The sequence below is a fragment of the Camelina sativa genome, chromosome 14, assembly GCF_000633955.1.
Source record: "Camelina sativa cultivar DH55 chromosome 14, Cs, whole genome shotgun sequence".
Lineage (NCBI taxonomy): Eukaryota > Viridiplantae > Streptophyta > Magnoliopsida > Brassicales > Brassicaceae > Camelina > Camelina sativa.
Genome location: NC_025698.1, coordinates 6,495,760 through 6,508,044, shown reverse-complemented (window position 1 = coordinate 6,508,044; position 12,285 = coordinate 6,495,760). Strand labels below are relative to the sequence as shown.

General features: G+C 33.0%; 4 protein-coding genes and 2 pseudogenes across 5 annotated transcripts in view; 2 read left to right on the top strand and 4 right to left on the bottom strand.

Annotated features, from left to right (window-relative positions):
• The window catches only part of LOC104740016 (protein ABHD17B-like), a 3,603-nt gene extending 2,673 nt beyond the window's left edge, over positions 1 to 930 (top strand). For both annotated transcript variants that reach the window (XM_010460511.1, XM_010460512.1), the window contains exons 4-6: positions 65 to 112; positions 222 to 598; positions 703 to 930. In XM_010460511.1, coding sequence (XP_010458813.1) covers positions 65 to 112; positions 222 to 598; positions 703 to 775 — 498 coding nt within the window. In that variant the 3' untranslated portion in view covers positions 776 to 930. The remainder of the gene's footprint in view (positions 1 to 64; positions 113 to 221; positions 599 to 702) is intronic.
• On the top strand, positions 1,261 to 2,575 carry LOC104740015 (zinc transporter 7-like). The gene is made up of 3 exons (XM_010460510.1): positions 1,261 to 1,869; positions 1,960 to 2,109; positions 2,270 to 2,575. The coding sequence occupies exons 1-3, from the start codon at positions 1,261 to 1,263 to the stop codon at positions 2,573 to 2,575; spliced, it is 1,065 nt and encodes a 354-aa protein (XP_010458812.1).
• LOC104743293 lies at positions 3,041 to 3,392 on the bottom strand (annotated as a pseudogene).
• Positions 3,982 to 4,333, bottom strand: LOC104743292 (annotated as a pseudogene).
• Positions 4,866 to 5,438, bottom strand: LOC104740014 (defensin-like protein 287). Its single transcript, XM_019235882.1, has 2 exons — positions 5,207 to 5,438; positions 4,866 to 5,110 (listed from the first exon to the last, which is right to left on the bottom strand). Exons 1-2 carry the CDS (start codon positions 5,265 to 5,267, stop codon positions 4,929 to 4,931), a joined length of 243 nt encoding a protein of 80 aa, XP_019091427.1. The 5' UTR covers positions 5,268 to 5,438; the 3' UTR covers positions 4,866 to 4,928.
• LOC104740013 (defensin-like protein 268) lies at positions 10,162 to 10,650 on the bottom strand. The gene is made up of 2 exons (XM_010460509.1): positions 10,572 to 10,650; positions 10,162 to 10,469 (listed from the first exon to the last, which is right to left on the bottom strand). Exons 1-2 carry the CDS (start codon positions 10,618 to 10,620, stop codon positions 10,207 to 10,209), a joined length of 312 nt encoding a protein of 103 aa, XP_010458811.1. The 5' UTR covers positions 10,621 to 10,650; the 3' UTR covers positions 10,162 to 10,206.

The following is a 12,285-nucleotide window of genomic DNA, read 5'->3' as shown; positions in this document are numbered from 1 at the left end:
CCCCCCCCCAAAATAAGGATAATCTCATTGGTTTGGTACACTGATAAAAGTTTTTTTACTGCAGAATATTGACAAAATTCATCTCGTAAATTGTCCTGTGCTTGTGATTCATGTAAGTCTATTTTCACATCATAGTATATTGATATACAGTAATCATTCTTATTTTATACATACGAGATTATAATAACAACTTGGTAGAATTCTCCTTGCGTGCAATGCAGGGAACAGATGACGATGTGGTGAATATTTCACATGGAAAACAGTTATGGGAACTATGCAAAGAAAAATACGAACCCTTATGGCTTAAAGGAGGAGGCCACTGTGATCTTGAGATGTCCCCTCAGTACTTACCTCACTTGAGAAAGTTCATTTCAGCCATTGAGAAGCTTCCAATTCAAAACTTGCGGCGCCAATCACTGGCTGATGACCACAAGAAAGAGAAATCAACAAAGAGTAGTATTTGGATTGGATCTAGGCATAGCACAGAATGTGTTACTGCTAGAGACAGATCAAGAAAGTACATTAGTACCAATAATCGGTATGGGAAGGCGAGAAACAGTGTGGATAGCTCCGATCGGGCTAGGAATAGCTTCGACAGGTTAGTAGTTAGTATTTTAACCGTTGATGATCAAATGATTCATTTTTTTTCAACTTTAGCTTTTGTTACACAGGAGATCTTACTACATAAATCTTTTGTTGTAGGTTGGGTGAAATAGTGAGGTCAGTTCGGTTGTGTAATGTTGATTGTGTGAAGAATGCAGTTGAAGAGGTTTAATGATTGTTGTCAGTTGTCACAATATTGTTTTTTTTTTTTTTTTCTCCTGATTCGTTGTTTAGACTCTTTGGAAAAGAGAAACACATCTTTTGTATGAACATATTTTATTTTCTTTCTAAAACGTTATTATAAATTAACATATAGATGTTCATATATGATACGATTTCGTTATCTAATAAAAATTGATTAAAATTCTCATTCTCAAAATCTAAACTATTTGTCCCGCAGACATTTATAATGCCTTAGCGCCACGTCATCAGGGCCACATCAGCGCCACATCACAACAGTCTGTAAGTTATTTGACCAAGCTCTGTTGAAGAAGTGTGTGTCCGGCGGAGATAACACAAGCCAGACACAAGTTTCCAAAATCCTCGCCACTCACAGGAGATCCTCTGTTGCAACTTGCAAGGCTACGCGTTCTATATAAACAAACACTAATAACCTCACAAACTTTACTCTAAAATCAAAACCAAAAAAGAAACAAAATGGCTTCTACTCATCAAATTTACAAGCTAATGATCATTGCAATACTCTTTCTCTCCTTCACATTAACCTCTCTAGCTGAAAATGCCGAGCTCGCAAGCGTTCCACAATGCATATCCGGACCACACGCATCGTTTTGTAGCAACAGCAAAGAATTGACGAAACTCAAAATCATAGCTATTTTTTCTATCTTAGTGGCGAGTATAATTGGTGTTTCTTTACCCTTGTTCACCCAAGGGGTTCCGGCGTTAGGACCAGACCGAGATATTTTTGTGATCGTCAAGGCGTTAGCCTCTGGAGTGATCTTAGCGACGGGTTATATGCATGTATTACCTGACTCTTTTTACGATCTCAATTCCCCTTGCTTACCAAGAAATCCGTGGAAGAAGTTTCCATTCACGACCTTTATCGCTATGCTCTCGGCTTTGATGACGTTGATGGTGGATTCTTATGCTATGAGTTGGCATAAGAAGAGAATGCTTAAATCGCAAGCAAATATCGTTGAAACCCTAGAGAACGGATCAAATGAATTGGAGAAAGAAAACGGGGTTATAGTTGCCGATCGCGAGGACGCAAAATCTCAGCTTATAAGGCATCAAGTCATTGCTCAAGTAGGCCCATTATGGTTGATTTCCTTTGTTAAAATTTATTACGTTACAATATTTCTTATAGAACCATAACTTTGAAACTAATCCGTTCAGGTTTTGGAGCTAGGAATTATAGTGCACTTCGTTGTAATCGGCCTTGCAATGGGAGCTTCCGATAACAAATGTACCATACGTTCTCTCATCGCCGCTCTTTGTTTTCATCAGTTATTTGAAGGCATGGGGCTTGGCGGTTGCATTCTTCAGGTAGCAAAATTGTACTTAATAATCGCTTAGCGGAGTATATATATATCGCATTTTACAAAAATAAATTTGTCAACAAAAGTAAATTAGTTTATAATCAAGTGATTGTAGTATACTTGTCATTGTACCAACTCTTCATTAAAGATTTTTTTTTTGTTCTAAGGCGCAATATGGAAAGAAAACAAGCTGGACAATGGTGGTTTTTTTCTCGGTCACGACACCACTAGGGATCGTTCTAGGAATGTTGTTACAAACTGTATACAGCCCGACGAGTCCAACTGCATTGATTGTAGTTGGTGTCTTAAACGCATGTTCGGCCGGTTTATTGAACTACATGGCACTTGTTAATCTACTGGGTGCTGATTTTCTGGGACCAAAGTTGCAAGGAAATATGAAGCTTCAGACAATGGCTTATGTTGCTGTTTTTCTAGGTGCCGGAGGAATGTCTTTAATGGCCAAATGGGCGTAGAATATGTTGAAAATTGAAATTGCATTTATGCCAAATTACATAATAATTTCTTAGGTTTTTAGGGTTATTAATCCATTCGTAAACCGTCTCACCATTTGTTGAGTGAGCCAATAAAATTTTGTTTTAACTTGAGCCACATCATGTTTAATAATTTTCTTTAGTAATATATAATTGTTTTTATAGAGAAAAAGTAATGGTAGAAAACAAAATTATATAATTGAGTCTTTAGCTCAGTTGGTAAATGAGCAAGTTATGTCAGGAGTTCGAGTATATGATTGTACGTTTTATATTATTGTTCAGAAAAAAAAGATCTTATCATCTTAACACACGTACGTTTTATTCCTTAGGTAACAAATGATTGATATTGATACATGCATAGTCCTCATTGTTGTATCTATTTAACTTTTCGTTATTCGTTTACATTATTAAAAAAGCGAACATTAATTTAGGAGAAAGATGACTTAATTAAGCGGTTGGACTGGTAGTTTCTCCACCAAAACCATGGCATCTACATAATCCTTTATCACATCGACAATCAACACAAGCTAGCCTCACACGCGATGTTCATTAAACATTGTGTATTTGTTTTGCATGTAAATGAGATTGTGACATCATCCCCCTTGGTTATCTCCGCTGACTCTGAAACTGCGAAAAGAAGAATGAAAAACAATGCAATTAACTTTTTAAAACACTGTAAAAATTGTTTAAAGGGGTCGACCAGCAAAATATTGCATTAACGGTAAAGAAACTAGATATCGGTCGCGGTGAAAACAAGAACGGCCAATAAGATAGCCATAATTACGCCAAGATTGTTCATTTTCTCTCTGAATTTTGAGACTGATTCTTTTTGTTGAATGAACGGCACCTTGTATGTAATTTTAGCTTGGNTTGCTGTTTTTCTAGGTGCCGGAGGAATGTCTTTAATGGCCAAATGGGCGTAGAATATGTTGAAAATTGAAATTGCATTTATGCCAAATTACATAATAATTTCTTAGGTTTTTAGGGTTATTAATCCATTCGTAAACCGTCTCACCATTTGTTGAGTGAGCCAATAAAATTTTGTTTTAACTTGAGCCACATCATGTTTAATAATTTTCTTTAGTAATATATAATTGTTTTTATAGAGAAAAAGTAATGGTAGAAAACAAAATTATATAATTGAGTCTTTAGCTCAGTTGGTAAATGAGCAAGTTATGTCAGGAGTTCGAGTATATGATTGTACGTTTTATATTATTGTTCAGAAAAAAAAGATCTTATCATCTTAACACACGTACGTTTTATTCCTTAGGTAACAAATGATTGATATTGATACATGCATAGTCCTCATTGTTGTATCTATTTAACTTTTCGTTATTCGTTTACATTATTAAAAAAGCGAACATTAATTTAGGAGAAAGATGACTTAATTAAGCGGTTGGACTGGTAGTTTCTCCACCAAAACCATGGCATCTACATAATCCTTTATCACATCGACAATCAACACAAGCTAGCCTCACACGCGATGTTCATTAAACATTGTGTATTTGTTTTGCATGTAAATGAGATTGTGACATCATCCCCCTTGGTTATCTCCGCTGACTCTGAAACTGCGAAAAGAAGAATGAAAAACAATGCAATTAACTTTTTAAAACACTGTAAAAATTGTTTAAAGGGGTCGACCAGCAAAATATTGCATTAACGGTAAAGAAACTAGATATCGGTCGCGGTGAAAACAAGAACGGCCAATAAGATAGCCATAATTACGCCAAGATTGTTCATTTTCTCTCTGAATTTTGAGACTGATTCTTTTTGTTGAATGAACGGCACCTTGTATGTAATTTTAGCTTGGTTTGTAATGATTGTAGTGTGACAAAGAACAACAAATATATGTAGGAGCATGATGGCCTCAAGATGGTCAACTAGAGAGTGATTCCTTTTCAGATATATGTAGGAGAATGATTTTTTAATTGTCATTCTAGAGTTAAATTTTTGTTTCATACTATTATTTATCGTTTTCTATTTAATGCAATTTTATCAATCAAATTTTCAGTTTTATCTCTCACTTTTAGTTTATTAATTATATAAAACAAATGAAATAATGTATTAATGAATGGTAGATCATGTAATGTTAGGAAAAAATTTAGATCATTCCGTATTTATCAACTCTAAACAATAAAGTAATGATTAAATCTGAAAGTTTCAGGCAAAAAATTATGTTTACTATACAGCTGCATATTGTTCATTTAGTATTAAGATTTTTTCACCATATTAAAAATCAGATATTTTATTTCATTAACTGAAGGTTTTTTTATAATTATTCTTTTGCACATGACAAGAAAACAAAAGAGAAATTGAAAAGAAATGGGCAAATTGATTAAGCAGTTAATGGCGCAGCTGTTGGATTTCCACCAAAACCATGGCATCTACATAATCCTTTATCACATCGGCAATCAGTACAAGCTTCACAAGCAATGTTTCTCAAACAGTCCGATTTCGTTTTGCATGCGAATGAGATTGTGATCATTTTCTTCTTAGCCTCCACCACAGAGTTTGAAACTGCCAGAGAAAAAAAAAAAGTCATATTAAAATACTGTTATTGGTATAACAAAAAGGTGAAACTGAATTTGAGGTTACAAAAAAAAAACTAAATACAAGTCGCGGTGAAGACAAGAGCGGCCAAAAACACTGCAATGGTTACACGAAAATTATTCATATTTTTCTCCTAGCTCTGAACCGAATTCGTTTGTAGAATTTGAGGTGTGGATAACTTTCGTTTAGTTTGCGATGGAATGATGGAAGAATACAATTATAGGTGTATTATATAGAGCACGATGGTCCATAAAGTTGCTTCTTTGCCTCAAATGTTATTACTTTTGTCAATGTTTTTAATAAATTAAGTTGTTGAGTTGTAAGTATATGATATGCTTGTAAATTTTTAATTAAATTAACATATTTATTAATAAGGTGTCTTTTTTTTTTTGTCAAACTTTAATAAGGTGTCTTAATTTAGAATCTATGGCTTTTAAAGGAACTTAAATTTATCACAAAAAGAAAGTGTAGGTTAAGTGGTTAGAAAAATCTAAGGCTTTTGTCACTTTCTTCCAAAAAGCACGAAAAGAGAAACCACAAATTATCTTTTTTTGTTATTGAAAATGAAAATTTAATTTATAGAAAAATAAATATAAAGAACACTAAATTTTTTAGTAAAAATTAGTGTAAAGGAAAATAAATTTAAGGTCAAGAAAAAAAATCTCACAATCTAAGCACATTATTTTTTTAAGATTCGTTTTTTTGCTGGATATAAAGTTTTTAAAGCCTTACCAGTTGTTTAAAAAAAAAAAACAAGCCTTACCAGTCATACCAATCATCATTCTTCCAAAAATTGTAAATATGATTTTATGAGTTAAATTAGGCTTTAGACAAAATATTTCAAAATTTAATCATTTAATGTAAAGTTTCCTGATTTTTTCATAATTTTTTAATGGTATATGGACAATTACATTATTTGTTCTTAAAAATACTATTTTAAATATATTGTATTATTAGTTCAAAAATATATATATATATATATTGTATTAAAATATATGTTCAGACCAAACGACGTGGTGATTGGTTTATTCATTTTATGTGTCTTTAATATTTTCAACCATAATCTATGCTATCTAAACTCTAAATTAACTATGATCTGATGAGCTGTTTTTTTTTTAAACGTTTATGTAATGATATGTGCGACTCGGTTGACAGAAACCGGCTCTGGCACAAAAAGAACTAAAGAAGAATCAAACTCTTCTTCGGCTCTTATTGGGTGAATATTAAAACTATTGCGCTATAATTATATTTTTTATGTAAGAAGAATAAATTATCTATGTTTTAGGGGATGTCCTTGCCCTCACAATCACAACTATTGTTGAACCACAACATCTCCGAGCAAAATCATGTTATAATCTCGCCACAAAATGAGTCATTCATATATATAGTTTATATATTAAACGGTTGATATATAATCTTCATTATTAATTTTCTCAATTGAAAACATTGCGATTTAGTTTATTTTGCATTATAAACAAATGATTATACAGGAGGAAGATTAGTTCAAGATGCTGTTGGATCATTGTCTTGGGGGTTAGAGCCATGGCATTTACACTTTCCATGATCGCATTTGCAATAGTGTGATCCTTCCTCATAATCCGCTAATAGTTTAAACAACCCTGGTCCAATTTGCATTTGAATTCTTTGGATTTGGATAGAGTGTCCATTTTGAGTTCCTCCAACGAATTTGTAACTACCAAATGAAAAGAAAAAAAAACGAGTTTGTGTTAAAGCGGCCAATGACCAAAGTGTCAAATGTATAATGGAGCAAAATACCAATCACGTTGAAGACAAGAAAAGCCAAGAAGGCAACAATGGTAACGCGAAGATTGTTCATTTTTTGTCTCGGAGGTTTNGGGGGGGGTTTAGAGCCATGGCATTTACATAAATTTTCCATGATCGCATTTGTAATCGTGATAAGAGCAATTCCTACAAGCAAGTTCCTTCAACGAATTCGTAACTACCAAATGAAAAAAAAAAACGAGTTTTTGTTAAAGCGGCCAATGGACCAAAGTGTCAAATGTATAATGGAGCAAAAATACCAATCGTGTTGAAGACAAGAAAACCAAGAACGCAACAATGGTAACACGAAGGTTGTTCATTTTTTGTCTCGGAGTTTTGAAAACGATATTGTCAAATGAATTAAATTATCTTATAAACATGAATAATTTGTTGGTTTGTGCTGATGAGCTCTAGATATGTATACACGTTAAACTATTAATTGGGCTTTTCTGTTTTAACAATTTTATTAAATATCATTAAACAAATTAGCAAAAATAATTGGATTGGATTTACAATTTTCAAAAAATATTTACTAAAGTAATATCAAATCTATGTGTGTATTTTTTTTTTTTTGTTGACATCAACCAACTTACCAACTCTTTGTGTAATTTTTTTCAATTTATTCATAATATTTGCAACAAAGTAAATATAAACAACTATATCTTGAAATCATTTATGGATATGATTTTTTTTATTGGGGGTTTGAAATGGACTATCGGGTCAATGAGTCCGAAAAGGAGAAAAAAAATACATATCATTCTTTCACCACAAGAAAACACGCCTTTTGCGAGGACAAGTTGCGACGGAATATAGCTCTCGCAAATTTGCGGTGGATTTACGAGGAATGTAAGAGAAACTAAAAACCACTAGCATATCCCTCGCAAAATTGCGAGGAAGCCGGTCGTCGCAAATCCGCTGCTCAATTGTGAGGCATTTACGACAAATTCGCAGGGATGGTCACCTCCCTCGCAAATAAATCGCAATATTGCGACGATTTTGCGAAAACAAAATCCATAGCAAAATTGCTATGAACATGCGAGTGAATTACGAAAGCCATAGCAAATCCATTGCAAAATTAGAATTTTTTTTTATAAGTATTACAAAACTTAATATAATTTTTTTTAACACAAGTATCTACAATATTTAACACAAATTGTTTCATTTCTCTGTTTTTAGTCTGAAAAGACTAGTGAGGCACTTCCTGATTTCCTGCAAGTCCTAGAAGACACTCATAGGAGACTTGATGGTTCTTTTGTTGATAGACTGTCTGAGAAGGTGTACAAGGAAGTCTTGTCAAAGATAGCTCAAGCTGAGTTTGAGCTATTATCAGGGGATAACATGGAGAGTAGTGCTTCTGGCGGGTTATCAATGACTGTGAAGAACCACATTTATGTCAAAGTAAAACATGCTTCATTGTTTATGTTTGTGTTTTGTATCTTCATTGTCTAATTGTTTATGTTTGAGTGATCAAGTGTCTCTGTTTTGTTGGCAGGTTTCTCCTAAGAAAAAGAACCGGATATATGGGGTTGGTAACATGCAAGCAGAAGCATCTTCAGCTCAGATTGGTCAACCGCCTCCTCCTTTTGAAAATCCACTTGTTCTAGCTGGGAAGCTTGCTGCTGCCGAAGCTGTTCTTGCCACTCAGGCTAGTCAATTACAGGCCAATGCAGTGAAGATGCAAGAAAATTCAGAGAAGATGCATAGTTATGATGCATACTTTGAATATCTTGTAGAGAAAGATCCAGACTTTGCTGCAAGAGTTCCCCGAGAAGATTTAGCGGCCAGACCCGTGACTAGAGATGCAACCACCAGAGAACCTACCAACGGAGAAGCATCCTGATGAAGTCTCTTTCTTTATCCTTTGAACATCTCTTAATGTAAACTTAGTTAACTTTGTAAACTTATGCAATCGGTTACTCTTTACCGTTGTAAACAGATTTTGTAAACTTAGTACTTCTAATTACAGTTTTAATTTGCATAATTTTAAAGTTAATTACTAATTACAAGTTTATGTCTAATTATGCTAACCAAAATTAAAATTGCAATTTTTTTGATACCATTATTATTATTTTGCAACGGAAAATATTATTGCAAAAGCCTCGCAAATTTGCGAGGGATGTACTAGATTAAACCTAGTACTTCTAATTACAGCTTTAATTTGCATAATTTTAAGGTTAATTCCTAATTACAGGTTTATGTCTAATTATGCTAACCAAAATTAAAATTGCAATTTTTTATACCATTATTATTATTTTGCGACGGAAAATATTATTGTAAAAGTCTCGCAAATTTGCGAAGGATGTACTAGATACCAAAATTACAAGGAATTTGCTATTTAGACAATTCCTCGCAATTTGCGCTTAGTTTGCGAGGGAAATTATTTCTCACAAAATTTGCGAGGGATTTGCAACGTTGACCGATTTACGAGAAGCGATTTGCGAGGAACTGACTTCCCTCACAAATCTCTCGCTTTTGTCGATTTGCGATGGATTTGCTATATATTCGTCCATCGCAAAACGCGTATTTTCTTGTAGTGTTTGTCTTCCACAGCTAGACTTAGAAATATTGGTTGAATGTATCTTATGATTATCTCGCGTGCTAGCTGCAAGCTATAGAGACGAAATGTGGAGGAGGGTGTCCGCAGGTGTCCAGAGGGACTAACCAATTCGGGTGTCGAAGATAAAGAATGATATGGATTTTTTTTTCTTTTTTGGACTCATGGGCCCGATAGTCCATTTCAAACCCCCGATAAAAGAAAACATATCCAAATATAAATGACTTCGAGATATCTATCTAAAGAGTAATATATGCACTATTAACCGCAGTATCAATTTAAGAATCACATACAATATCAATTTGGTAAACTCTTATTACTGTAATATATGCACTATTAACCGCAATATCAATTTAAGAATATATATTTTACAAGTTTTTCTTTCGCAAATTTGATCATTTTAATCACACAAATCTTCTATCTTAATTATAGTTCACTTATATACATCTCTATAATAGAGCAACAAATTAAAGACGACTACATCTTAGGTAAGATCTAATTAGCGTTCAATAAGCGATTACATATTTGGTAAGATCTTATTTGCGTTTAATGTGCACTATTATAATAGACTGAATACAAATTAAGGTTTCATGGACTCTTTGCTTCAAGGATTTATGTGTGATAAACGTAGCAAAAATAATATGATGAGAAATAATCAGTTTTATATCTTTGTGAGCTCAACATCTCTTCTTTAAAGATTAATATACATTCACCGGAGTTGCATCAATCAGCATATATAGCATTCACATATATGCATATCACATGTTCGATTGTATATACAGACTTTGTATTTGCACGTTGGCGGACAAATTTCGTTACAAGAAGAGTTTCCGTGGCAACGCTCACACTGTCTGATATCAGGTCTAGAACCAATCACCGTAGTAGTGAGAACTTGTAGATCATTGCCACAGTTGCAGTAAGGATTTGTGGAAGGACAAATGCATAGTTTTTGCGATTCTCTTACCATCGCATCAGATACCGACAATAAATCTGCATCCCAAAAGATTTTAAAAAAATCAGTAAATGTTGCCAAAAGTGTAAAATGGATCTCACATTTTCAAAGCTCTGTGGTATGTGTAACGTAATTCTTACAAGATGCAGCAATAAGAGCGAATACAAAATGAAAGATAAGTCTCGCCATAGATTTTTTTAAGTCCTTGCAATGAGAATAAAATTTTGATGGAGAGCTTACTGCAAAAGCTTTGACTATTTGTAGTAACTTACGTATTTTTAAACTAATTTGGTAAGAACAAAAAAGTCAAAGTAAGTTTCATTTTAGTTAATTGACTTAATGAGTTTAAAAGCTATGTTGGACCGTCATTATGACAATAATATATACGTTAACTTGTTACTTTGTCAGTGTGTATGGGAGTGAAGTAGGAGTAATTAACGTAACATATACTTACTAATCTAATTTCCAAAAAGGTGTTAAGATATGTTGTGGGCTTTGGTGGATTGATCCATCAAAGATAAAGGTTTTATGAGCATTAATACTAGTCCACCTTGTTATCTAAGAGCATTAAGCAATTAACAGTTTGACACCAAGCCACCATGTTGAAGACACAACGTTTCCCTAAGAAAACTTTTTTTTAACTTCTGATTTATTTTTATTTAGTTTCTCTAAACTAGAGACTCTAAGGAAGATGCTCCTATTATCTCAATGAACATGTTAAACTTCTTGTTAAAACATATCGGTTAAAGCTTTCATTGTCAACTAAAAGAGGACTTTAATTTCTTTGGGTCAGAACTCCAAAAAAAAAAAAAAAAAAAAAAAGCTAAGGAAGAATAGATAGTTAGTACAGAATAATTTATCAAAACTCTTATAGGTATTGTTCTTCTGTGGCGGATATGAATTCGTACCAGCCAAAGAGAAAATTTAAAACAACCTAAAAGGATCAGCCACATATCTCATTGATTAATTAAGAGAGGCATCTAGAACTAGATCGCATATATGTAAAGAACAATATAAAAGGTCTTTTAACCCACAAAAGTTCATTTCCTGCCGGAAAAGGAACATTATAAAGTTTATATATATATATATATATATACGGAATCCAAAATATATAAATAAAATCAAGATATGTTCGATTGTTCGTACATATAACATATGTGTAAAACATAGAATATGAATGGATATGTATGTCTTCATCTAAAAATAGAGAGGCATGATTTGACCTAAGCATAATGTTATCGAGAAATGATTCGGGGTCTTACAGTGGTGAAGTTGGTTTGCCTCGTAAAGGGTATAATATAACGAAACATATTTAGAAGTATCTTTTATTATTGTTAGATCCTTTGAAATTTTGAATCAATTCTTCTTTCGAAAGGAGAATTATGATGGATTCACGAGTTAAATAGATCAGCAACTTACGGATCATAAATTAATATTACAGATTTTTTTTTCTTAACTATCAAAGTATAAATCAGAAGATAAAAGTTGTATCATATATAAAAAAATTATTTAATGCACATATTGCGAGCATTGCAAAAGAATTTTCTAGTAGTCCTATTACAAAGGGACACTAAAGATTTAGAGCTATTCCATAAAATAGTGGGGGTAATTAAAGCATTTTGGATCTAATCCACTTCTCCCAAATTGCTATCATTTCGAAGGTTTATTTTAAAACTACAAAGCCTTACAATATATATATATATATATGATAATTACATCTTCTAATTCAAAATGGAGTTTCCAACGTTTTGATGTTGACAGCTGCTGACGCCAGTTCGCAGCAGTTAGGTTCAAAGGTGCCAATGATTTATTTATTTTAATAAAATAAACACAAATCCTTGTCTCGATTTGTTT